This window comes from Canis lupus, chromosome 35 (assembly GCF_011100685.1).
Source record: "Canis lupus familiaris isolate Mischka breed German Shepherd chromosome 35, alternate assembly UU_Cfam_GSD_1.0, whole genome shotgun sequence".
Classification (NCBI taxonomy): Eukaryota; Metazoa; Chordata; class Mammalia; order Carnivora; family Canidae; genus Canis; species Canis lupus.
The window spans coordinates 1425967-1452741 of NC_049256.1; the positions used below are offsets into that span (position 1 = coordinate 1425967).

General features: G+C 39.1%; 1 protein-coding gene and 1 non-coding gene across 11 annotated transcripts in view; both read right to left on the reverse strand.

The window, feature by feature from the left end:
- SPIDR (scaffold protein involved in DNA repair) overlaps nt 1-26775 on the reverse strand; it is a 435376-nt gene that overhangs the window by 59000 nt on the left and 349601 nt on the right. For all 10 annotated transcript variants that reach the window (XM_038583990.1, XM_038583988.1, XM_038583989.1 and 7 more), the window contains one exon: nt 755-895. In XM_038583990.1, the coding sequence (XP_038439918.1) occupies nt 755-895 (141 nt within the window). The remainder of the gene's footprint in view (nt 1-754; nt 896-26775) is intronic.
- LOC119867758 lies at nt 15331-15434 on the reverse strand. The gene has a single exon (XR_005384468.1). It is a non-coding gene; the product is annotated as a U6 spliceosomal RNA (small nuclear RNA).

The following is a 26775-nucleotide window of genomic DNA, read 5'->3' on the forward strand; positions in this document are numbered from 1 at the left end:
CACTAAGTTATATTTTCATTTACATAAACTGATTCATGCAAAGCTATCTTGTTTTTTAACTAAGAAAACATACAGAAAAAAACCTTTAGAATTATTATTATTATTTTTAAAGATTTTATTTATTTATTCATGAGAGACACAGAGAAGAGAGAGGCAGAGGGAGAAGCAGGCTCCATGCAGGGAGCTTGATGAGGGACTCAATCCCGGGTCTCCAGGATCACACCCCGAGCCCAAGGCAGATGCTCAACCGCTGAGCCACCCAGGCGTCCCAAACCTTTAGAATTAAAACACACATACATAACAGTTTTTACCTTCTTAATTTTTAATAAAATTAGGATTAACAAATCTGTATAATTGTTTTTGTTGCCAATTACAATTTTTTCCCCTAGAAGTACTTTCTGGGCTCGACTCAGCTCTGGCCTACTTTTACAGGCAAAATCTAGGATCTTAGTTTATTGTCTTTATAAATAAGAGACAAATGGCATCTGAGTGGCTCAGCTGGTTAAGCATCTGACTCTTAATTTCAGCTCAGGTCATGATCTCAGGTTCATGAAACTGAGCCCCACCACAGGCTCTGAGCTCAGTGTGGAGTCTGTTGGAGATCCTCTATCTCTCTCTCTCTGCCCTCTCCCCACTTGCGTGCTCTCCTCTCTCTCAAATAAATAAATACATCTTAAAAAAAAAAAAGACATAAAACAGGAATAAAAGAACCAGCCATTGCAGCCAACTAGATGCTATTACAGGGTGTCCTTACCTTCCTCTGGTGGCCTTCTGTAGAACCTTCATTCCCATCAGGCTGCAGGACTTCCCTTCCAACTGTTGGTCCTTTAAGATGGAGCCCTCAGAGTAGACTTCACTGAACATTCCATAGGCATCTTGCACGAGAAGGCACACTCTACAAAAAAGTATTCACATTTTTTAGGAGACAGTTTTTTTTTTTTTTAAAGATCATTCATTCATTCATTCATTCATTCAAGACACACAGAAAGAGGCAGAAACACAGGCTCCCATGCAGGGAGCCCGATGTGGGACTCTATCCCCTAACTGGGATCAGGCCCTGAGCCAGAGGCAGATGCTCAATGGCTGAGCCACCCAGGCACCCTTAAGAGACAGTTTTTAATTCACTAGAGAGATCAGGATCTACTTCTCCTTCACTAGAAATCCGTTGTAATCATCTTCCTGAATAGGTAAATCAAGGTAAAGAAAGTTGAATTCAAATATGTACTTTTAGATTTGTACTTACAGGTGTTTGGATCACTACCCACAAAATACAGAAGGAAACAGAATTCTTCTTTGGCAAAAAACTAAACCCTAAGTCAAATGTGGTTTAAAAGCACACAAAGATCATCCTTTCAAATAAAATATATTACCACTGCCCAAAAAGAGACTATTCCCTCTCCCCATTTTTATACTGTTATAACAGGAAACATTTCTATTTCCTATGGATGCTCAACAAGGAGAAAAGCTCCGGTCTAACATTATTAAGAGAACAATAATAAGGGGCTTTCTCTGAGACGGTACATGTTTACAGACATGCATACTCCAGCAGGACAAAAACCAGCATCCCTGCTGACAGCAACACAGACATGATGGATGTCCAGTGACATATGGGATTCCTCCCAACTTTTAAATTCAACGAGTTGCACTTATAAAAACCTGTTTATGACTGAATTTCCAATCCTCTGAATTTCATAATTCAGGTAAATGAAGCCGTACTTATTCTCAAAAAATATTTACTGAAAAGTGGCACATTCTCAGAAAATATTTACTGAAGCTGGAAAAAAAAGGACAGTAAATAACACCACCAAACAGACTGTGACGAACAAAATTATTTTAAAGATGAGGGTGTATAGGAAAGTACATGTTGGGAAAGAACAGATGACAAACAAATGATGAACAAAGGAATGCTAAATCTGAAGCAACGAACTTTACTGCTTAGAAGCTAGACCTGATTAATTCTCCCAGGTTCACAGGACCCCCCTGATTCACAAGAGTTTGCAAAGGTAAATCTTATATATAAAGGAAATCACCTTTAGTTTGATCATTAGTTGTTATGGAGTAAAATCAAACAAACATGTGTTTGAATAAAGATCACTAGTACCGGAATGCCTGAGTGGCTCAGTAGGTTAAGTGTCTACCTTCAGCTCAGGTCCAAAGTCCCAAGGTCCTGGGATCAAGCCTTGCATCAGGCTCCATGCTCAGCAAGAAGTCTGCTTGTCCTTCTCCCTCTGCACCTCTCTCCTGTTCCTGTGCTCTCTCTCTTTCTCTCTCTCTCAAATGAATAAATGAAATCTTAAAAAACATCACTAGTAGAAGGAAACAATCCACTATGTGGGAAGAGTAAAGAAAAAAAAAACAACAGACCTCCTGAGGACCTGACATTAGAATTAAAAGATAAGAAATATGGTATGACTATTTTAAAAAGGTAAAATAAAAAAATAAAAAGGTAAAATCACAAAGATATAAATACAAGACAAAAAGCTATACAATATGACTTGGTAGATTTAAAGAATGAAACAGATCTTTCAAAAAGGAAACACTACAAAGTTATTGAATAGGTATAAACAAATGGTTACATGTACCTGAAGAATGTGTATATGTGAACTGGGTTATAAATTTGAGTAAATTACCTGGAATGCACGTTGACAGCTGAGATAAAAAATATGAGTGAAAAGAGAAGTACAGAGAATAGAATGAGAAAGCCTAACGTTTGTCTAATAGGAGTCCAATGAATAACTTAATAATTGTAATTCTGAATTCTACCTCTGACATTTTGCTTAAATCCATATCCAATAGATCTGTGGCAGAGAGTATTATCTCTGGTTCTTTTGTGGTGAACTCTTTCTTCTAATCATTTTGTCCAGTGCAAAATAGTTGTATGAATAAACAGAGTCAAAAACATCAACCACAACCCAAGCAAAATACACACTATACAAATCCGAAGAAGTCAGGGACCAGAGAATAAAAGAAAAAGAAAAGTAAATTTTAAAAAAAGCGGGGGAGGGAGATGGTGGGAGAGAGAGAATATAACCTCACAGAGTGGACCCAAATGGTGATCCAGTTGGTTCTGAGTGTATTTTGGTCTGTATGTTAAAAGGCAATAAATTCCAAAATTATTTTTTTAAAAGCAAAATTTACATATATGTACAAAAATTAAATTGAATACAGTGAAAGGAAGACAAAAATGAGGAATAGATCTATAACATGTAATTGTAAAATATGAAAGTCAAAAAAGAAAAAACTTAAAAAATGAAGAGTTGATAAAATATTATTGTTATGATAAAAAAGAAAGAGCATTGGAAAATTTTAATCTGAAAGGTAAATGAATCATAAGAAAAAAACCCTCTAGTTCTATATACTATTTTCCCTCTGTCCTGGAGCTTTCCAGTATGCTTGCTCAGTAAACTTGCTCTTCCCCTGTTCTTCCAGCTGGTCTTCTGGGGGAGGGTCTGCTGCGCTGATTCTCAGGTGTCTGTGCCTGAGCGGGGATGCCCTGCCCCTGCCACGTGGCCGGGCTCACTGTACGCAATTTGCCCTGTGAGGTCTTTGTTCCCTGAAGGCTTCTGAAGGCTTTCTGTGCTTCTCTTGCAAGAAGTGGTCACTCTTCTATTTTAGAGTTACAGCTGTTCTTTCTTTATATCTCAGGTTGAATTCATAGGTGTTCAGGATGGTTTGAAAGTTATCTGGCTAGGGATGCCTGGGTGGCTCAGTGGTTGAGTGTCTGCCTTTGGCCCAGGGCATGATCCTGGGGTCCTGGGATTGAGTCCAGCATCAGGCTCCCCGTAGGAAGCCTGCTTCTTCCTCTGCCTATGTCTCTGACTCTTTCTGTGTCTCTCATGATAAATAAATAAAATCTTTTTTAAAAAAAAAAGAACATAAATAGGGTATATAACTTCCAAATTACTATATGGAAAAAAATGGAATGAAAACCATAGGCAAAAACAAACAAAAAAACCGTCCAAAAACATGCAAAGAAAAAGCATAAAAAAAAAAAAAAAAAAAGAAAAATGTAAGGTAGTAAGTACAATGGTAGGCACAAGTGTATGTACATCTGAAATGGAATAAAAATGATTTAAACTTGTCAATTAAAAGGCAAAGTTTGTCATGTTCAGTTTGAAGGAAAAAAGAAACAAAAATTATGTTGACAGGAAACCTGAAACAGAGAAGTATTGGAAGGGAGGGGAAAAATGTTTTAGGTAAATATTAACAAAAAGAAAGCTAAAGAGGTGATTTTAAGACTAAACTAAATAGATTCTAGGAGGGAAAGCATTGTTTAAGATAGAGAGGTGACTAATATTGATTTTTAAAAAGCTCAATTTACCAGGAAGACATAATTCTAAATCTTTATGTTCTCCGCCTTGAAACATATAGAGTATAAACTGACAAAACTATAGGGAGAAGCAAGCAAATCCAACATCATTGTGGGAGATTTCAACCCATCCATGCCAACTGTTAAAATCAATCTGAGGAAAAAAATTAGTAAAGATCTGAAAAAACTTGCATATACCTAACAACTTTAACTTGTTGGATAGGCAATTCGAAAAACTGCTGCAATTAGAAGAAGTGAATTCTCAAGCACACATAGGACATTTATAAAATGTGACTAGACAGTGGGCCATAAGGCAGGTCTGAATTAATTTCAAAGAATCAGTATTGTATGGGACACATTATCTGCCTACAGTGTAATTAAATGAGAAAGCAAAAAAAATATGTACTTTTAAAAATCCTCCATTTGGAAATTTTACAACATCCTTTTCAACTCATAGGTCAAATATGAAATCATCATGGAGAAGAAACGGTGTTTTGAACTAGTTGATAAAAATATCACATGCCAAAATATGTAGATTAAAAGGATGCTTTAAGGAATCTGTAGTCTTAAATATAATAAAACATGATCACTTTTCCTTTTCTGTATAGATCATTAAATTAGTTTTCTATGTACTTAATATAAATTCTACACCTCTGCCAATTACCAAAATGTTCCTTCAGGGTGCTGAACCTCACATGTACTATGCCCCGAAGAGACTCTCTTGGGGCCTCTGCCTCATTCTCATCTGGACTGGTGAGCGCCATAGCCATCCTAGGATCTCTTGTCAGAAAATCAGACGGATTTACTTTGCTGCTTTAGTATGTTAGATTTGCTATTTCCCATATCCTATATCTTCCTTTCTTAATTGACTTCAATTTAGTAGCTCATATCTTTTAGCTTCCTGAAAAGGGGAAGTTAGGAGCTAAAATCTTTGAAATTATTCATGAAATTGTCAATAGTCTATCCTCAAACTTTATAGGCAGTTTGACTAAGTATAGATTTCTAGATTGTAAATAATTTTTCCATTCCAAGTCCAAAACTGCTTTTGTCTTCCTCTTTTCTCTGCAGGAGCTGAGCTCTGTTCTAGTTCCAAGGGCATGGACACTGCATGGTGATAAAATCCTTCGTACAGATTTGTTTCTACGCACTGGGTGAGAAATATCCTTCCTTGATGGGTCTTTTCCAGTGGAGTCACTTCTCTGTCATTTCATTGATACTTCCTCCCCTTCACTTTTTCTCTTTTTTCATTCTGGTTATTGGACATCCTGGACTAGTTCTTTAATTTTATTAACTTTTCTCTCTTATTTTCCACTTCTTTCTGGCAGTTGCTTCAACTTTGTCTTCCGATGCTTCTAGTTAGGTTCTTCATAATTTCTACTTTTTATTTTTTTTAATTTCTACTTTTTATATGTTTAACTTCTAAGAGTTCTATTTTAAGCTCTAAAAGATGTTTTCTTTGCTCCTCTTTATGGTTGCTGTATCTGTAACTTCATTTAAGAAGCTTTCTTCAGGCTTCTGCTGTCTGTTCTTATTTAAGAACAGGGCTCTAACAATCTTCCTGGACTCTCCCAATGGGTAGTTGGAAGAACTCATCAACCATGAGCAACACATGGGTGAACAGGCTGGGCCATTTTATGGCTGGGGAACCTCAGATGTTAATATCTTTACATCTCCTCTTGATGAGGAAATTCCTCAGAAAGACTCTGTTTACCGTGGCGCATCACTATATACCACGGATAGGGAGGGATGACCACTCGACAGTGCAGAGTAAGTGAATAGGACATCATCATCACTTCCTGAACAGACTTGCAACTAATCATTTTTCTTTTCCTTTCCCCTCCTCTCTGCTTATCTCCTTTTTTCCTTCCTTCCTTCCTTCCTTCCTTCCTTCCTTCCTTCCTTCCTTCCTTCCAGAAAGAGAGAGACAGAGGGAGAGGGAAAGAGAGACTCTTAAGCTGGGTGTGGAGTCTGAGGTGGGGCTCAAGCTCATAACCATGAGATCATGACCTGAGCTGAAATCAAGAGTTGGTCACTTAACCAACTGAGCTACCCTGGCACTTCCATTTTTCTTATTTTAGTCCTTTTCATCTGCTATCAAAGGTAGTAGGAAAACCGGATATGCAAAAAAATAAAAAAGAAAAAATAAATAAAATAAATAAATAAATAAATAAAACTCAACTGTTACCTCACACTATACACAAAAATGAACTCAAAATAGATCATAGACCCATTTAGAAAACTAAAATTTGAGAAGAAAACACAGGAGAGAAATTGTTGCAATCTTGGGGTAGGCAAAAAGTTACTTTGACATTACCAAAATTAAAACTGCTCTTCAAAAGATGCCATTAAGAAAATGAAAGGGCTGGGACACCTGGGTGGCTTGGTGGTTGAGCATCTGCCTTTGGGTCAGAGCGTGATCCTGGAGTCCTGGGATCGAGTCCCGCATTGGGCTCCCTGCAGGGAGTCTGCTTCTCCCTCTGCCTGTGTCTGCCTCTTTCTGTGTGTCTCTCATGAATAAATAAATAAAATCTTAAAAAGAAAAGAAAATGAATAGGATAATCACAAATTAGGAGAACATATTTGCTAAATATACATCTGACAAAGGACTTGTATCTAGATTAAAGAATTATAAAACTTATTATTGACAATAATAGAAATATTATTTCTATATCCTATAAGGATAAAAAGAAGACAATCCTTTTAGAAATGGACTAAAGATACAAAACATCATTAAATTCCATTTCTATTAATCACCTAGAATAGTTAAATCCATAGAGGCAGAACACAGATAGTTGCTAGGGGGTAAACTGAGGCAGAATTGGGGAGTAACTGGTTCCTGTGTATGGTATTTCCTTTTGGACTAAAATATTCTGGAGTTAGAAGGAAGTGGTGATTGTATAATACTGTAAGCTTTATATTATGTGAATCTCATTTCTATGTAAATCAAAATGGACAAAAGATGCAAATAAACATTTCATCAAAGAAGATACATATGTGGCTAATAAACACATAAAAGGGTGCACAACACCATTAGTCATAAGGTAAATGCCACGTTAAAACCGCAAGGAGATACACTACACATACCCTGGGAAGGGTGAAATAAAAGAGGCTGATGGTATCAAGTTTTGTGGAGGCTATGGAAGAACCGAAACTACTAGATTTTAGGTGGGAATGCATGTTATAGCCACTATAGAAAAAACTCTGGCAGTTTCTAATAAAGTTAGACATATACAGTCATTCTACTCCAGGATTTTCCCAAAAGAAATAAAATCATATGCCCACACAAAAATTTATAGACAGAGGTCTATAGTAGCTTTGTTAATTAGTAGCCCCAAACTGGACGCAAGACAAAGGTTCAGAAGTAGCTGAATGGATAAACTGTGATGTATCTCTACAGTGGAATATTACTCAGCCATGAAAAGGAACAAACTACGGGCACAGGGATGAATCTTGAAAATATTGTGCTGAGTGGAAAAAAAAAACCATGAACATGAAAAGTAGTTTATATCAAATTCTAGAAAAGGCAAAGTAAATCCACAGTAATAGTACGCAGATGTGTAGTTGCCTGGGACTCAGGCCAGAGAGACTGACAGCAGAGGCACAGGCAACTTTTTGGGTTATGGAAATAATTTATGTCTTCACTGTGATGGGTATTACAAGGCAAATATATTTGTCAAAACTCACTGCTTAAATGGGCGTATTTCATTGTATGTATGTAAATTATGTACATTATATCTTCACAAAGTTGTTTTAAGAAAAAAAGGATGGGGCGCCTGGGTGGCTCAGGCAGTTGGGCATCTGACTCTTGATTTCAGCTCAGGCCGTGGTCTCAGGGTCCTGGGATTGAGCCTCATGTCCGGGTCCACTCTGTGCAGAATCTGCTTGAGATTCTCTCCCTCCCCTTCTCACTCTGCTCCTCTCCTGCTCTCTGTCCCTCTGAAATAAATTAACAAATCTTCAAAAAATAATAAAGGAAAAAAGGTATAGAAGACAGCCTGAAGAAGATTCTATGGGATAAACATAAGATACTTATGGAAAAAAGATAGAAAAATTTTAACTGGTAAACAATGGGAAAGAATCAAATGCTTAAAAATCCATTAGAAAAATATCATGCTTTACAAAGAGGCATTTTCCCTTGTCACTATACACAAACCTTCAAAGGGAAACTGTGATATAATTGAAGCACGTTTTCTCATGCGTCTTCAACAAATACTGAAAACCACTTACTTTTAGAAAGAACTCTCAGAGTATGAAATTAGGAATGTATTTGGGTATTTATTTATTTATTTTTGAATATTTTATTTACTTATCTGACAGACACAGCAGGGAGAGCTGGAGTCGGAGAGGGAGAGGGAGAAGGAGACTCCCCACTGAGGAGGGAACCCAATGCAGGGCTCCATCCCAGAACCCTGGGATCATGACCTGAGTTGAAGGTAGACACTTAACCCACTGAGGCCCCCAGGCCCCCATACTTGGATATTTAAAAAAAGAGAAGCAAATACATTACTGATATCTCATGAAACAAAACTTAAAATCTTACCCTTTCAATGAAATCGTCTCCATTTTAAGGACCCACATGCAAACTACTAATTCCACCCTGAAAACATGAAGATTGAAACTGCTCCTGTGTTCTCTGAGATAGAACAGGCTCTCAATAAATACTCCTTCCATTTTTGAGAGAATGAATGAGGCTCTGTTGTGAACACACACACAGTAAACTCACATAATAGCTAATAGCACACAGTGTTCACAGAAATATTCATTCATTTATTCACTCACTAATTCATTCATTTGAAGCTTACTGGGCTTATACTTTGTAGGATATATAAGGAGGGAAGGGGTCAAATAAAAATATAATTGAGAATCAAATAAAACGCTGAGTAACATTAACACCTAAAGTTAATATAATATATTAGGGCTAATTACAGCATTCTCATATTATCTATTTAACCCTTCAACTGAGGAAACTAGACATTGATAGATGAAGAAAGTGAGGCTCAGAATGTTTAGAAAACCTACCCAAGATAGTAAGGAGGGAGCAGAATCAGGTTTTAAATGTGAGGCACTCAACTTGGTATTTTTGTGCCATAATATCATGTTACAGTAGCAAGTTATAGGAATGTAGAATGTATCTTCTTCTGGGATTAATTCTGCAGAATGGAACTGGAGAGAACATCCCACAGCAACTAGCATTCTAGTCTGTGAGGCCAGCACTAAGAAGGTAACAAGGAATAAACTCATGGCAAACTGTATGATGACCCTAAAATCCAGAATATTTAAATCTAATCTTTACAGAGAGACAATGATTTTTCCTACTGCTAAGTCAAACTATTTAAGATATGCATAAATTGTAATTAGTCCATAATGAGGCTACTTATCTAGAAGAACTTTATCTTCTCTGTAACTTTCAAAATAAAGATTCATTCATTCATTCATTCAGAGGGGAAGGGCAGAGGAAAAAGGGGAGAGCGAATCTTAAGCAGGCTCCACGTCCAGCACTGAGTCCAACACCGGGCTCCATCTCACAACCACGGGATCATGACCCGAGCCAAAATCAAGAGTCAGACACTTAACTGATGAAGCCACCCAGGTCCCCCCAAAAGATCTTTTTAATGTTTGACAAGAATCATACTGAAATATTAAGGTCAGAGTGTAAGGAATTTATGTTAAATTATCATTTTGAAGGCTGCTAATGAAATATAATGAAAAGGAAATACTCCTAAATTAAATCACTTGAAAATAATTTCATTAACTGTTTGATACTGTCTGACCTTAATCTGAAACCCAAGTGGGAAAGAATGAAAGATTATTCTTTTTTTTTTTTAAATTTATGATAGTCACACAGAGAGTGAGAGAGAGGCAGAGACACAGGCAGAGGGAGAGAAGCAGGCTCCATGCACCGGGAGCCCGACGTGGGATTCGATCCCGGGTCTCCAGGATCGCGCCCTGGGCCAAAGGCAGGCGCTAAACCGCTGCGCCACCCAGGGATCCCTGAAAGATTACGCTTTCATAATATTGTCCTATTTAAATCAGTCTGCCATGTGAAAAGCTAGGATGAAAGTGTACATTTTTTTTGAAAGTGTACATTTTTATGTTGAATTGATGATGTCTCTTTTAGCCCACAAAACATTTCATATCACAATCTCTTGGAGGGAAGTATTTTAATGTTTTTTTCCTCAAAGGCCTATTCACCCCCTAATTATCCCATCACCTGTCAGGGAGGCTGGCGCAGAACTTTGGGGAATCAGTGTCCGTCTCCTACGGAGGAAGCCTCTGGCTTCCTGAAAGAGCGTAATGCCTGCTTGCCTATCCTGACACATCCAAGCACGGTTTTGTAAGCATTATTGTTTGTTAACATGAGTAAGAGGTGATATGAAGATCACAATGGGTCCTTTGTGATCCGGTATATTTGCCTTTATCTCAAATAACCAAGGGCTGGTGCTCTTGCTTACTCTGCTGACCTGGAGAAGAGATATGAAGAGATATTAGTACTTTCTTCCTCCCTCTTGTTCATGCCTGGCCGCTCACCTTCTCCCACCGTGTCCTGCTCACACAGCTAAAGCTCGGGAGTTCACTGACTCAGGCCTCAGTCGAGTCACTGTCCTCAGTGCTCCCAATGGCTTGCAACCGTGTCATTCAACACAGTCCAAACCAGAGTTAGCTCAGCAGCAGCACCAACAATTCCACCTTCTTGTCACTGCTTCCTGCCCTGTAGATACCATCTCCTAAAATCAATCTAGTGTGACAGGTCTGAGCAGCAAAGGGCCCCCTTATCAACTTGTTTTTCCTGAATCACGAGAGACGTCCTCCATAAATTACATCATATTCAAAGGAACACAAATGGCTTCCCCACGGTAGTAACTCCAGGACCCTAAAAGAACCTGTATGAACTTGAATTCACTCACCTGAACACGGGGATGAGGGAAGCTAACCGCGAGGGCTGCTGTGGCGTTCTAGCAACGCTACAGGGCTGAGCACTGGGGCTGGCGCCAACACATCAATCTTTCCTTTGCAGGATCCTTAGGCCAATTTTGTTTTCTCTCATACAGTTTTATCCATATAGTTCTTGAACATCTTTTTGTTAGATCTATGCCTAGATCACTTACAAATTTGTTTGCTATTTTAAATACGTTTTGCGGGGGCACCTGGGTGGCTCAGTCAGTTGAGTGTCTTTCTTCGGCTCAGTCATGATCTCAGGGTTCTGGGATCGAGCCCCACACTGGGATCCCTGCTTAGCGGGGAGTCTGCTTCTCCCTCTCCCTCTGCTGCTCTCCCTGCTTGTGCTCTCTCTCTCTAAAGTAAATAAATGAAATCTTAAAAAATAAAATACTTTTTGTTTGTTGGCTCTGTTGATGGTGAATAGAAATACAAATGACTTATACATTGAACTTTTGTAATCCATCAATCTTACTAAAATTATTTATAATACTTTTTATGAAGGTTTTTAATGTAATCATTTCATCTATGCATAATGACAACTTTGCTTCAGCCTTCCCAATCCTTACTTTTTCATTATTATTTTTCTTACAACGATATAGGTCTGTGGCATAATGCTGAAGAGAAGCCAATGATACTCCGCATCCTTATCTTGATTTTGAATAAAATGTCTTCAGTGTTTTACAATGAAGAATGATGCTTGCTATAGAGATTTTTTGGTTGATATCCTTCATCAGGTTAGATATTCTTAGTTTGCTGAAAAATTTTTTTAATCATGAATGGGCATTGGACCTTATCAAATGCATTTTCCATATTCACTGAAATGACTGTTTTTATCTCCTCTGCTAATGTAAATGACAACTAGAGCGTGTTAAGTTAAAACGATTTTTTACTCCTGCGCTACAGCCAAGATCCTATCTGCTACATTTTGTTTAGGATCTTAATCTTTCTTTTCTTTTAGGATCGGGAGGGAGGGGTGGAGATTTTTATTAGGGAGGGGGTGGGAGGGAGGGGAGGGGAGGGGGGGGAGGGAGGGAGGGGGAGGGGGCGGGAGGGAGGGGAGGGGGGCGGGGGGGGGGGGGAGGGAGTAGGGAGGGAAGGGAGGGGGAGAGGATGAGCATGGGGGTTAGGGAGAGGGAGGGGGGAGGGGGGTTCTTTCTTTGTTTCTTCTTTCTTTTCCTTCCTTCCTTCCTTCCTTCCTTCCTTCCTTCCTTCCTTCCTTCCTTCCTTCCTTCCTTCCTTCCTTCTTTCTTCTCTCTCTTTCTTTCTATTTTATTTATTCATGAGAGACACAGAGAGAGGCAGAGACACAGGCAGAGGGAGAAGCAGGCTACATGCAGGGAGCCCAACATGGGACTCGATCCTGGGTCTCCAGGATCATGACCTGAGCTGAACACAGGTGCCCAACCTCTGAGCTACCCAGGCATCCCTGTTTAGGATTTTTCTATGTCCATGAGTGATATTGGCCTTTAATTTTATTGTTCAAATTAGATTTAATTTTATTTCTCAAGACTTAAGACTATTTATAGTAATTTCATATAATAACTTGACAAAGATTTTTTCTTTGAAAAATTTGTATAAGATTTGAACAACCTGTTTTTCAAAAGTTAGAAATAATTTAAATAAAATGAATTGGATCTAGTGCTTTTCCTGGGAAGACTTTTAACTATCAACTCAATTTCTCTAATGATAATTGGGCTATTTGGGCTTTCTAATTTTTAACTGAGACATTGGGTTAATATATATTTTCCTAGTGATGTGTCCATTTGGTCTACATTTTAAAATTCATTAATCAATTCAGATTTTTAGTATATATGTTTATTTTTATTGTTTTAATTTTAATTCCAGTATAGTTAACATACAGTGTTATATTAGTTTCAGATGTACAATTAATGATTTGACACTTCTTACAACGCCAGTGCTCATTCCAAGTGCCCTCCTTATTCCCCACCACCTATGTAACCCACCCACCCACCTCCCCTCTGGTCACTATCAGTTCTGTAGTTAAGAGTCTGTTACTTGGTTTCTCTCTTTTTTCCGTTGCTCATTTGTTGCTTAAATTCCACATACGAATGAAATAATATGGTATTATCTCTCTCTGCCTTATTTTGCTTAGCAATAATACTCTCTAGTTCCATCCATGTTATTGCAAATTACAAGAGTCCATTCTTTTTTAAGGCTGAATAATATTCCATTGTGTGTGTTTGCCTTATCTCTTTATCCAGTCATTTATTGGTGGACACTCAAACTGCTTTCATAATTTCAGCATTGTAAGTAATGCTGCAAAAAACATAGGGGTGTATGTATATCTTTGAATTAATGTTTTTTGTATTTTTTGGGTAAATATCCAGTAGTGTAATTACTGGAACATAGGGTAGTTCTATTTTTAACTTTTTTTTTTTTTTAAAGATTTAATTTATTTATTTGAGAGAGAGAGGGAGACAGAGCACACAAGCAGGGGGAGCTGTGGGTAGATGGAAAGTGAGAAGCAGGCTCCCACCTGAGCAGGGAGCCAGATGGACATGAGGCTTAATACCAGGACTCCGGGATCATGACCTGAGCCAAAGGTCACGCTTAACCAACTGAGCCACCCAGGAGCCCCTATTTTTAACTTTTTAATAAAACTCCACACTGTTTTCCACAGTAGCTGTACCAGTTTGCATTCCAACCAACAGTGCATGAGGGTTCCCTTTTCCCTATGTTCTCGTCAACATTTGTTTCTTTGGTTTTTGATTTTTAGCCATTCTGAGAGGTGTGAGGTGATATCTCACTGTGGTTTTGATTTGCATTTTCCTGATGATCACATGAGACACACGAGCATCTTTTCATGTGTCTATTGGCCATCTGTTTGTCTTCTGTGGAGCAAGGTCTGTTCAGGTCTTCTCCCATTTTTCAATTGGGTTATTTGAATTTTGGGTGTTGAGCCAATACATTGGCTCTTTATGTATTTTAGATACTAATCCTTTGTTGGATATATGGTTTGGAAATATCTTCTCCCATTGAGCCTTTTCATTTCATTGATGTTTTCTTTGCTATGCAGAGGCTTTTTATTTGATGTAATCCCGAAGTTTATTTTTGCTTTTAATTTGCTTGCCTTAGGAGGCATATCTAGAAAAATGCGATGGCCAATGTCAGAGAAACCATTGTCTGCGTTCTCCTCTAGGATTTTATGGTTCCAGGTCTCACATATAGGTCTTTCATTCATTTTGAATTTTTGTGTATAGTGTAAGAAACTGGCCCAGTTTCATTCTTTTGCATGTAGCTGTCCAGATTCCCGAACACCATTTGTTGAAGACTTTTTCTCATTGTATATTCTTTCCTACTTCAAAAAGAACAACTGCAACCTTTGGTTTTACCAAAAGTGAGATGACTTGCCTAAAATAAAACAATTAATGTTCAATCCTACTGACTTAACCTCAGGATTTAAAGGCCAAAAAGAAAGTGTGATCCAAGTTACTTGTTTCTTTTGAAATTTTTAACATTGTCCTATTATTGCCTCTGGCTTCCATTGTGTCTAATGAGAGGTCTGTCTGTTCTTATCTCACTGGGTTCTCTTATTATATGATGAGTCATTTTCCACTCACTGCTTTCAAACTTTTCTGTTTTCCAACATTTTGACTATATATGTCTGGATATGGATCTCTTTAGGTTTATCCTACTTGAAGCTCTTGAACTTTCAGATAAATAAAGTTTACCAGTCAAATTTGAAATGTTTCAGCCACTATTTCTTTAGATATTTTTTCTGTACCCTCCTCCCAACTCCCCTGATTTTCTGGGGATGTTGGTGTACTTAATGATGTTCCTCCACATTTCTATGAGGTTCTGTTTCATTTTCTTCATTCTTTTTTTTTTCCTTCTTAGAATACTTGCCATTTGGGAGACTTCTATAAAAATAAATCATTTATTTTGGTGTCTTAATTCTTCATAAAGATTGAGTTATTTAAAAGTCTTCACTAGGATGCCTGGGTGGCTTAGTCGGGTAGGTGTCTGCCTTGGGCTCAGGTCATGATCCCAGGATTGAGTCCCACATAGGGCTCCCTGCTCAGTGGGGAGTCTGCTTCTCCCTCTGCCCTTCCCACCTGCTCATGATCTCTCTCAGCTTCATAAATTTCAGTGTTATCCTTGTGCAGGGACGATACTAATTTCTGTATCATTCCAGTTTTGGTATAAGTGATGCCAAATTGAGCACTCATCATTTTTTTCCCCCTCTCCTTTAGATTATGGAAGCTCATTTACTCTGGATTCATGTTCTTTAACTTTCTTCTGTCAGCTGAAGCCTACTGTTGAACCTATCTAGTGAATTTTTCATTTTGGTTGTAATTTCTAACTCCAGAATCCCCATCTGGTTTTCTTTTAAAGTTTGTATCTTTTCATTGATATTCTCCATTTGATCAGACACTGTCATCATACCACCCTTTAATTCCTGAGACATGGTTTCCTTGAATTCTCAGAACATACTTATTGTGGCTGCTCTGAAATTTTTGTCTGCTAAGTCCAACATCTGGGCCCCTTCACTTGCCTGCACTCTTTTCCCCCGTGTATGGGCCAGAGTTCCCTGTTTCTTCATCTATCTTGTAATTTTTTGTTGATGAGTATTTTCTTTTTAAGATTTATTTATTCATGAGAGATGAGAGAGAGACAGAGAGAGACAAAGAGAGGCAGAGACATAGGCAGAGAAGTAGGCTCCATGCAGGGAGCCTGATGTGGGACTCGATCCTGGAACTCTGAGATCACACCCTGGGCTGAATGCAGATGCTCAACCACTGAGCCACGCAGGTGTATTTTTGAAAATATATTGTGGCAACTCTAGATACGGATTCCTCTTCTACCCCAGGCCTTGATGCTGTTGTGATCTGCACAGTAGTTCATTCAGTTGTTTACGGACTAGTCCAAACTTTTCCTGTAGGCCTCAGTAATCAGGCGTGCCTGCCCAAATGTGTGTGTGTGTGTGTGTGTTTTGTTTTGTTTTTAATCTTTTCACATGGCTTAGGTTGCCCCCAGGTCAGCATAAGCCACTTTTTAGTGAAAGATTCTGCTTAATCTCCCTCAAAAGTTAGATTTTTACTCTTTGCCATTGGGTATATATACCTTGGAGGTTGCTATCATAACTCAAGGAGATAAATGTTTGCCCTCATTCCTCTCCATCAGACAGGGTTTGTATTAGCGCTTTTTAATCATACCCCTATGAGGGTATGGCCTTGGGCCTGCCAGACTGCTAGGCACATGTGCGTCATTTATTTTAAAGTCTGGCTTCTTAGGAGTTGCCCCTGGGTCAGAGCAGCTTACTGTTCATCTAGTGTGACTGGAGGTGGTACTGAGTTCTGCAGTGTCAGTGAGGTTTGAATCCAAAATCCTCTATGGGGTTGCTGTGACTGTCTTGAGTGGGTGCCAAGCACATCCTTCTTGACTCCAAAAGTTTTATTGTGATACTACGAGGATTCTTCTTGGCTGTGTCTTTTCCCCTGACGCATCCTGTTAAACTTCTGATAGCTTGGCCATTTCCTTGTTGATAGAGTATCACAGAGCTACAGGCACTCTGAGTTGCTCTCCACCAAGATCCCTATTATTTTCAATAATGCCCTTGGACATGGGATTGTACTGTGTTCCAAATAAAGCCAGCCAACTCACATAGTGCCTTAAAGCCCTTCTTCCTCATAACTTGTCTTTCTCTGGGCAGAACCTCTGAGCCACTTATAGAACTGGGGTGTGAAGACTGTGTATCCTTCTCTGGTTGTAACCCTGCTCTAGGGTGGGTGCTGGAGGTGATGGTGGCAGCACGGGGGTAGGGCTGCTTTTCTGGTGTGGTGCTTCTATCTTATGGGTGGATTGGGGTAGGACAACTGAGCTAGTATTCTTGGTCGACCACACTTGGTGTAGATACAACATGGGCTAAGGGATTTCCTATAGTCAAACTGTATCCTAGACTATGAGTTGAGGGGAGAGGGGACATCTTGACTGCAGTCCTGGAGTAAGATCCCCAGCATAGTCTTCATAAGACAAACTGGGTTGGTGGGGGAGTAGGTCATGGCTTAAGGGCCACGGACTCTTTGTTCATCCCGAAATTTGGTAGATTTTCTTGATTCTATTGATGGAATGTTTCTCCATTTATTGTATGCCTTTAGGAAAATTTCCTGAAGCTTTTTATATGTATTTTTAAGTTTTTTCCAGTTAAAATGTTTATTAGGGAGAGAATCCACTGTATCTTCACTCTGCTATTCCAGAAGCAGGTCTTCCATTTTTATCTTCAATGTACTTCCATTAAAATAATGATCCTCTGAAAGACAAACTATGAGAGACTCCCAACTCTAGGAAACAAACAAAGGGTTGTGGAAGGGGAGGAGGTGGGGGGAATGGGGTGACGGGCACTGAGGAGGGCACTTGATGGGATGAGCACTCGGTGTTACATGTTGGCAAATTAAATTTAATAAATAAAAAAAAAAAGAAATAATGATCCTCTGGAAATTTAGCATGTGCTGTGTAAGAAAACATAATGGTGGGGTGCCCGGAAGGCTCAATCAGTTAAGTGTCTGCCTCTGGCTCAGGTCATGATCGCAGGATCCTGGGATCGAGCCCCAAGTTAGGCTCCCTGCTCAGCGGGGAGTCTGCTTCTCCCTCTCCCTCTGCCTTTCCCTCCCCCTTGCTCATGCTCTCTCTCCCAAATAAATGCATAAAATCTTAAACACACACACACACACACACACACACACACACACACACACAGCTCTTTAGCCATTATGAGTTTTGAGAGTATTTGGAAACTTTCCATTCCGAATTTGTAGACTTGTGACTTGTTCTTTTTTCCTAAAAGAAATCTTGATTTGCTTGAACACAATAAAGGAGTCAAGTACAAAATACCAAGTCAGACAAAAGAAGTGCAGTAGATGCAGTGAGGCACAGAGGTACACAGAGCCATGATACAAACATCAAAAGATTCTTAATAACAATGGCACTTATGGGTTTTTCACTGTACACTAAAACAGTGCCCTGGCTTTTTGGTGGTGTCTAGTAAACCTATGATTCATTTATTTATGTGCTAAATATAGCAGGACTGCTACTGGCCAGGCCCTCTGCAAGGTGCTAGGTATGTGGTAATGAGCTAAAGAACCCCTGCTCTCTGTCCCTCCTTAGGGAAAGACTTCATATGCATATAAATATACAATTACAAACTCTGGGAGTGCTTACAAGGCAATAAGCAGAGTACCTAAGAGACAACATGGGGTGGGATGTTCTAACCAGGGTGGTCAGGGAAGGTTTTTAAAGAAATGTGATCTTTAAGCTGAGTCTTAAAGAAGGATAAGCCAATCATGCAAAAGGTTGAGAAAAGGACTTAGAACAGAGAACATAGCATATACAAATTCCTGTGATGGGAAAGAGCTTTTCCATGTTTAAGAAATTGAAAGAAGGCTAGAAAATGAGAGAGAGAGAGAGAGGCAGAAAGAAAAAAGAGAAAGAAAAAGAAAGAAAGAAAGAAAGAAAGAAAGAAAGAAAGAAAGAAAGAAGAAAGAAAGAAAGAAAGAAGGGATTAGGTAAGTGATAATAAGGTAAAGACTAATATTTGGTCATTTTGGTGCATTATTCTTTTTTTAATTTTTCAATTACTCTTTTAAAATTATTCTTAATTTAAAATCAAAGTTATATGTATAATAAAATTGAAATATTGACAAGCATTTGTAAAGAAAGGAGAAAATGGGATGGGGAGGAAAGGACTGGGTTGAGTAAGAAAAGAGAGGCATCATCCTGGAGAAGTCGCAGGGTTGGACATGGCTGGCACAGGGATGCCCAACAGTGGCTGGGGGTAAAGGCCATGTGATGATGGCCATGTGGAGGCTGATCTGATAGGAGAGCAGAGGTGGTAAATAACTGGCCTGTGTGCCAGCCAGCAAACCTACCTCCTGTCATTGATGAGTCAACAATGAGGTGACACTAAAAGGTGTTAGATAAAACTTTTGTTTCAGAAATATAACGCTTGGGCTAGGGTGGAGGATGGCGTGAACTGAGAACTTTTAGAGCAGGTCTCCTTAGACCAGTAAGAATTCACTGCTGTAATCAATGACAAATGTCTGATAAGAAATAGTGAAGTCACAAAGTTGTGTTCACAGGCTATGTTTAGCTGATTGATATGTTTTCTTTGGTTTATACAGTGTTAACACATTTTTAAATTAGTTAACAAGTACCAAAAATTGGGAGATTTTACGCAAAACTTCAATTTACTGTTATCTGGCAGCACTGAGTCAATACTCATGGATAAGGCACCAGCTTGTCATTTCATCTTGCGGGCCCCCGCCCCCACCCTTGATCTCCAACTCTCTCACAACTGCTGTTCTCTCTTGGCCTCTTTGGCTTCTGTTACCATGTGGGCATGGATTAACAAAAAAATTTCAAGAAGACAGAAGAACATGGTAGTGATGATGGGTAAAGGTCAGGGAAGAGTCTACACTGGCCTAAGATTTCTAAGGAGGTAAGTGATAGTGAAGAGAAAAGGCAGCCTCAGGGACAAGCAGACCAGACACGGGTTAGAGAAGCTGTAGAATCCAAAGGCTGGTCAAATGACCTGAGCCAGGAAGCACGCAAGGACAGAGCTGATTAACATAGAACCCAGAAATCCAAACTGCTCATGGAAGGTGCAACTCAAAGCAGAGTGGCAGTGCAGTGATGGGGCTGGAGTGGCAGCTCTCTAGCTGACATTCCTCTTTTGTAAGACATATCTCTTGATTATTTCAATTACTTTAGTCTAACATAGATTAGGACAGCATCTGAGGTCTCTGAGCAGACGCTGTAACAGCTTGTGGCCATGCTCAGCAGGACAACCAGTTGACACCAATACTGTCTGTCCTTAGCTCAGAAATACGGTGAACTCAACTGCTAGCCAAGGAGATTTGACATTTTATTTTATCATTTTTTAAAAAGATTTTATTTACTTACCTACTTGAGAGAGAGAGAGAGAGAGAGAGAGAGAGAGAGCCTGCAGGGGAAGAAACAGAGGGGGAGAGAGAGAGACCAGCAGACTCTGTGCTGAGCGTGGAGACTGATAAGGGCTGGATCTCACAACCCTGAGATCACGACCTAAGCTGAAATCAAAAGTGCACTGATTGGGCCACCCAGGCACCCCAGGAGATTTGACATTAAGTGATGGGTCAGTGTTAATAAAATTGAGCTTCTACTTCTGGAAGCTTTCCTGCTACAGAATACCCACTGGACAAGGTAGATATGCGCATTCAGCAATTCCAACTGTGTGCAGCCAGTGATGGGTGAGCTAGGGCTCAGCCCACAGGTGACATTCCACACTCTGTCTGGCACCGAGCACTGTTGGTAGGTACCCTCTGCCTACGTGAGAGGGATGTTGCTGTTCTTAGAAGTGATTAACTTAGAACAACAGAGAGAAAGTGTCTCAGAGGGAGGAAGTAGGATGTTGGTGGTTTGAATAAGAGCCTCTGAACTGTATTTAATCCATGAAGACAGACTTTGCCATTCAAAAATCTTGGAATAAAAATCTGGCAAGTGAATGCCACTTATTTATTAGGCATTCCACACATGCCTAATATGTGTACCTTCATCCATGTAAGATCCTTCCATTTTCATGACTTTAAGCATGTGGTGCAGGAGACCGGCAGGGTCTGGAAAACAGGGGCTCTAGTTCTGAGCTCTGCTGCTGGTGGATGTGAGCCCCTGACTGTGCACCTGTACAATCCAGATTAATCTACATCTGCTTCATACCTAGCAAATGCTTGCACTTAGTCTGTGTCAAAATCTTGGTTTCCTTGGTCCATCAGGCAAATTTACCATTATAAACGCAGCTAATGGATAAGAGTGTCCTCTCATCAGGTGCCCGCTCTCTTCAGTCTGTAAGCAGGTGTGCACCCCTCGGTGAAGGGGCTTGGAGAAGAGAGCTTGGTTAACAGCACAGAGGGCACCGTCCCCCACAGAAACAGCACTGGCACACATGAAACCAACCTGTGAGTGGCCTTATGATGCTGCCCTGTCACCCAGCTACTGCAGTTCTGTTTGTTAGGTAAAGGTCCACTCTGTGTGAAGCAAGAAACAATCCTGGAAATACCCAGGGTCTGCAGCTTGTCCCTGCCCACCTCCCCCACCAGCCAGCGACACTCCACCCCTCCCAGCTGGGAAAATAAGGCAGCAGTCAAAAAGTAGTGCAAGAACCTCCTGTTTCAGCCATCACCAGTCTTCAGCAGGACTTTGACTGCATGGGTTTCTGAGCCATGGAGGGTGAGGCCGGGACCGTGCTGGAAGAACAGACTAAAACTGGTGCCAGATGAAACTACATTCCACAGTACATTCCCAGCAACATAAAATAATACAGATAAGAGGTTCACTGTTCAATCACATTCATATCATGTTGAAAGTATAAAAGTCCACTACGGAGTTAATATTTGTCTTGAAGAATGTTTTTTTCCTTCTCTTACCAGCTTAATGGCAGATCATGCTAATTAAAGAATACTTTAAGAATCCTAAAAATTCATGTATTGTTAATCTGCTAAAGCAACAGAACAAAACATGAGGAATAAGGAAAACAAAACTGTTGATCTGTAGAGGGAGTTTCAGTGAGACTATAATTCCTCTTTGAAGTTTCAAATGTCCCCCCCCCCCCAACTTTTGAAAAATATTCATTTTTCCCCTTCCGTTTACTCACTGGCTCAGTTTCATAGAAACACAAGAGAAGAAAGAGAAACAGCAGACTTATGTGTGTGCGTGTGTGCGTGTGTGCGTGTACACTGAGAGGGGAGATTACGTGAACATGTGGGATGTTTACTCGGGTTATGGGAGCAGTTCTTAGCAGTCCACCAAGAATTCCCGGAATCAGAGTCCTTTCGGCCGCTTTCTTCTAGGTCAGTGTCGCCTTAAGCAGCCTCTAAAGATCAACAAGGTTCTTTCTCTCCACATGATTTCTTATTAAGCCTCCATTTTAAAGAAGAAATGGAAGAAATTGGAGGATGAAGTGAGGGGGAAGAAAAGCAAGAGAAAGAAAAAGGGGGAGGGGAGAGGGGGAAGAGAGGAGAGTCTGAATATGAAAGGGGGAGGAAGAGTCACAGAAAAGAGGGAGGGAAGAGGAAGAAAAGGAGGAGAGGGACACGGAGGGCTGAGTGGGTGGAGGGCCTTTCCCAGCTCCACCAACCCGCTTGGCAGACGGGAAACCAGATACAGCAGGACATTGTGTTCTTCTCCTGAAAAACAACCAGACTGCGCTCCTAAAGTAAACAGTTAATCCTGTTGTTTATCTTTGTAACATGAGGAGATGTTAACAGGATGATTTCTACCGCACAGAAATGTGGTTTTTATTAATTTAAAAATCGTATTTTCTCTTTGATAAAATAAAAGTGTGACATATAAACTTTCTGATGTCAATGAACAGGAAGGAATAACAATCTTTCTTTGCCAAAAGTGACTTAACTAAAGGATGCCAAAAAAAAAAAAAAAAAAAAAGCCCGAAAAAGGCCTTTTCTTTACTCACACATCCTATTTATTTTTGGAAAATACTGCATTACTGAATCAAACTAAGACAAACCAAAACAAAACCTGCTGTAAGCCTGGTCCACCCCAAACTTTGATTTTTGAGTATTGCTCGTGGAGATTAAGACTGTAACTGGGCCACGTCAAGAGTAAGAAGAGGATATTTTATATGTTAATAGAAGTTTGCCCGCAGAGCAAATTTTCAAAGATACTTAGTTATTAATTGAAATTTCTATTGAGGTAACTGTGGATTCACATGCAATTGTAAGATGCGCTCTAGAGTTGTTTGCACACTTTGCTCAGTTTCCCCCACTAGTGTACTATTATACTAGCAAATGATGATGCATGACAACTAGGATACTGACATTGATACCATCCACCGATCCGATTCAGATTTCACAGATTTGACTTGTGCTCTGGTGTACATGTTCATGTGTGGATTCAGTGCTATAAAGTTTTACCACCTGTATAGGATCCTATATCCAGCACCACAGTCAAGACACCGACTAGTTCCACCATTACAAGGATCCCTCAGGTTGTCTTTTATAACCAAACTATTTCTCACCATCTCCCCACCCCCATCCAAACATCAAGCCATTATTAATCTGTCCTTCATTTCTAAAACTCTGCCATTTCAAAACGCCATAAGAAAAAGAATAATCTAGTAAATAATCTTTGGGATTGCATTTTTTCTCCCTTCAGCACAATTCCCTGGAAATTAATCCAAGCTATTATGCCTTTTATGCCATTATTAATCTGTCCTTCATTTCTAAAACTCTGCCATTTCAAAACGCCATAAGAAAAAGAATAATCTAGTATATAATCTTTGGGATTGCATTTTTTCTTCCTTCAGCATAATTCCCTGGAAATTAATCCAAGCTATTATGCCTTTTACTTTTATAGCAATTTTGAGATACAATTTATACACCATCAAATTCACCCTGCTAATAAAATCAGTAAATGGCAAAATATACAAAATTTGCCCCATTATTAAAAATATTAAGTGGCAAAATACACTTAACGTAAAATTTACCATTTTAACCATTTTAAGGTAAAATTCAGTGGTATTAAGTACATTCATAATGTTCTGCAACCACCAACACTATCTTACTCCAGAATATTTTCATCACCCCAGAAGGAAATTTCAGTCTATTAAAGCAACCTCCTCATCCTCCCCTCCCCCAAGTACCTAGAGACAACTAATCTACTTTCTGTCTCTAAGGATTTGCCTATTTTGGATACTTCACATGAGTAGAGGCATGCAATATGTAGCCTTTTGTGTCTGGCTTCTTTCACTTAGCATAATTATTTCAAGATCCATTCACACTGTAGCATGGATCAATACATCATTCATTTTTGTCGGTGTGTAATATTCCATTTTGGGTTATTTCTACTTTTTTCCATTTATGGAAAAAACTTTTTTTAAAGGCCTAAAATGTATTTTAGTAAGTTGATGCTACATTACTGATCCACTTTGCAGAGAAGCTCCAAAGATACCAGGACAAATAAAACATGGTACACCAATAAAAAACGCACAACATAAGTACCTAAGATAGGCAAGACCAAGAGCTACTGTCTTACCTTCAGCACACAGCAACCCTGTTCCCAAGATTGTACTGGGCCTATCAAGAAAAGCTGTGAACAGCAACATCACAGACACAAAAAGGGCCAATCCTGGGTTGTCCTCATCCAAGAAAAAGATGGAGGCAACTTAACATAAATTTTAAAAAAATATACTAAAATGAAAATCTCTAAGAAAAAATGTCTTCCTTAGGACATGATGGGGTATTCCATGGGCTATAACAGTATATGTTGTCTGTGACCCCTGTGGACACTTGCCTGAATTCCCACCTGTGAGTGAATGGAGCAATGGGGCTACGGTCATTGGGGGGTTTGTTTTGTAGTGTATGTGTGGCAGTGCCTCTGAGGTTGCGAGGTATAAGAATGAAAAAGCAAAGAGAACAGGGTGGACAAAGAGTGGAATGATGAAGATTAATGAGAGCTCTAACTGGATCCATATTGTAATGGTTCTACCCTGCACCCAGGCCCGCAACAGTCACAGGAGACTATAGGAAAGCACCACACAGAATCCATTAGTTAAATGATACAGAACTGATTTGTGAAATATTGCTCCTCCCTTGCCTTCTATGTTTGACTTGTGATGAACTGCCACACTGTTTTACAAAGTGGCTGCACCATTTACATTCCCACTAGCTGGCTATGAGGGTTCTAAATGTCTCCACATCCTCACCAATACTTATTATTGTCTGCTTTTTTTATTATAGCCATACTAGTAGGTGTGAAGTACTATCTGCTGTGGGATTCAGTTTGCATTTCCCTAATGACTAATGATATTGGTCATCATGTACTTCTTGGGACATCTGTGAATCTTCTTTGGAGAAATATCTGTTTAAATCCTTGGACCACTTTTTATTTGAGTTCTCTTTTTATGTTGAGTTGTATTAGTTCTTCATATATTCTGGATATAAGTCTCCTAACAGGTATGTGATTTGCAAAATATTCTTCCATTTTAGGGGTTGTCTCTTTACTTTCTTGGTGATGTCCTCTGAAACACAAAAGTTTTTAATTTTGATGAAATTCCATTTATATATTTTTCCTTTGTTGTGTATGCTTTTGGTGTCATTTGAAAGAAACCACTGCCTAATATATAAAGTTGTGAAGCTATATTCTTATGTTTTCATCTTAGTTTTTCATTCTTTAGGTCTATGATTCATTTTGAGTTACCACTTAACGTATGGTGTGAGGCAAGGGTCAACTTAATTCTTTTGCATGTGGACATCCAGTGTCTCAGTGCCAATTGCTAGAATTACTGTTCTTTCCCTATTGAATTATGTTACCCTGTCAAAAATCAATTGATCATAAATGTAAGGTATTACACCTTTAAAAAAACAGATACATCATGCTGATGACATCTAAAAAAACCCCATGAGTATAGGAAAGGAAGGAAGGAAGGAAGGAAGGAAGGAAGGAAGGAAGGAAGGAAGGAAGGAAGGAAAGTTTCAACCCTGCAGAATAAAGGATTTAATCAGTTTTAGAGTCCATCATTGGCAAAGAGTTGTACAAATGCATCTATACTCTTAGGGTACACAGACTAGAATTGCTGCTGTATTTATTTAGGTTCAATGAATACAGAGCAAATGTCACTGGCTGGTATCTTATTTCATCTAGTTCCACTATATTACAATCGCTATGCAGGGGACTCTCAAAGCTCTATGCCTTCCCATCCAAATTTGTTCCTTCTCCTATGCATTGCCTCTTTGTGTAATATGGCCCTTACTATTTTCAGTCACTGTTTCAAAACCTGAGAGCATTCTTATTATTTATTTTAGTTCCTTTTTTCACATCCAGCTGCTATAGACTATCCATTTTACCTTCATATTTATCTTTTTAGTATCATTCTTCCTTCTCATTCCTGTTATTATTACCTTGTTTTGCTTATGATCTTTGTTGCCCAACAAAACTTCCTAACCTCCATCTTTTTCTTCTAAGCTCTTCTTAAGGGACAGAGTTAATCATGTCACTCAACTAGTCATGGACCTACTAAGGTATCCCAATGACTCCTACATGTCTCAACATGTGTGTGTGAGTCTAAGAAGATCAAGTTCCTACAACCATTTCCCCACCTGAGTCTTGGCTCCCGTTAGTTCCTCTAAACTAATTTGATATTCTTTGTCACTTCCATTTGTTTAGAGTTGTTCATTTTCAAAGTCAAACTCAAATTCCATATCTTTCATGAAGATGTTTCTCAGTCCAATGGTGAAAACAATTCCTCTTTTTTCTTTGTAATCAAAGTGTTTATTTTTTACCTTTATTTTAATTCTTATCACATTCTATTCTGTATTATCAACACTTGTATAGATCTTTTTACTATCCTTTTTGTCTGGATGTTTCTTTTTTTCCTTTCCTTTTTTTTTTTCAAGTTTTTAATTTTAATTCCAGTATAGTTAAAATACATTGTTACATTGGTTTTACATACACAATATAATGAGTCAGCAATTCTATACATTACCTAGTACTCATCATGATAAGGGTACTCTTAATCT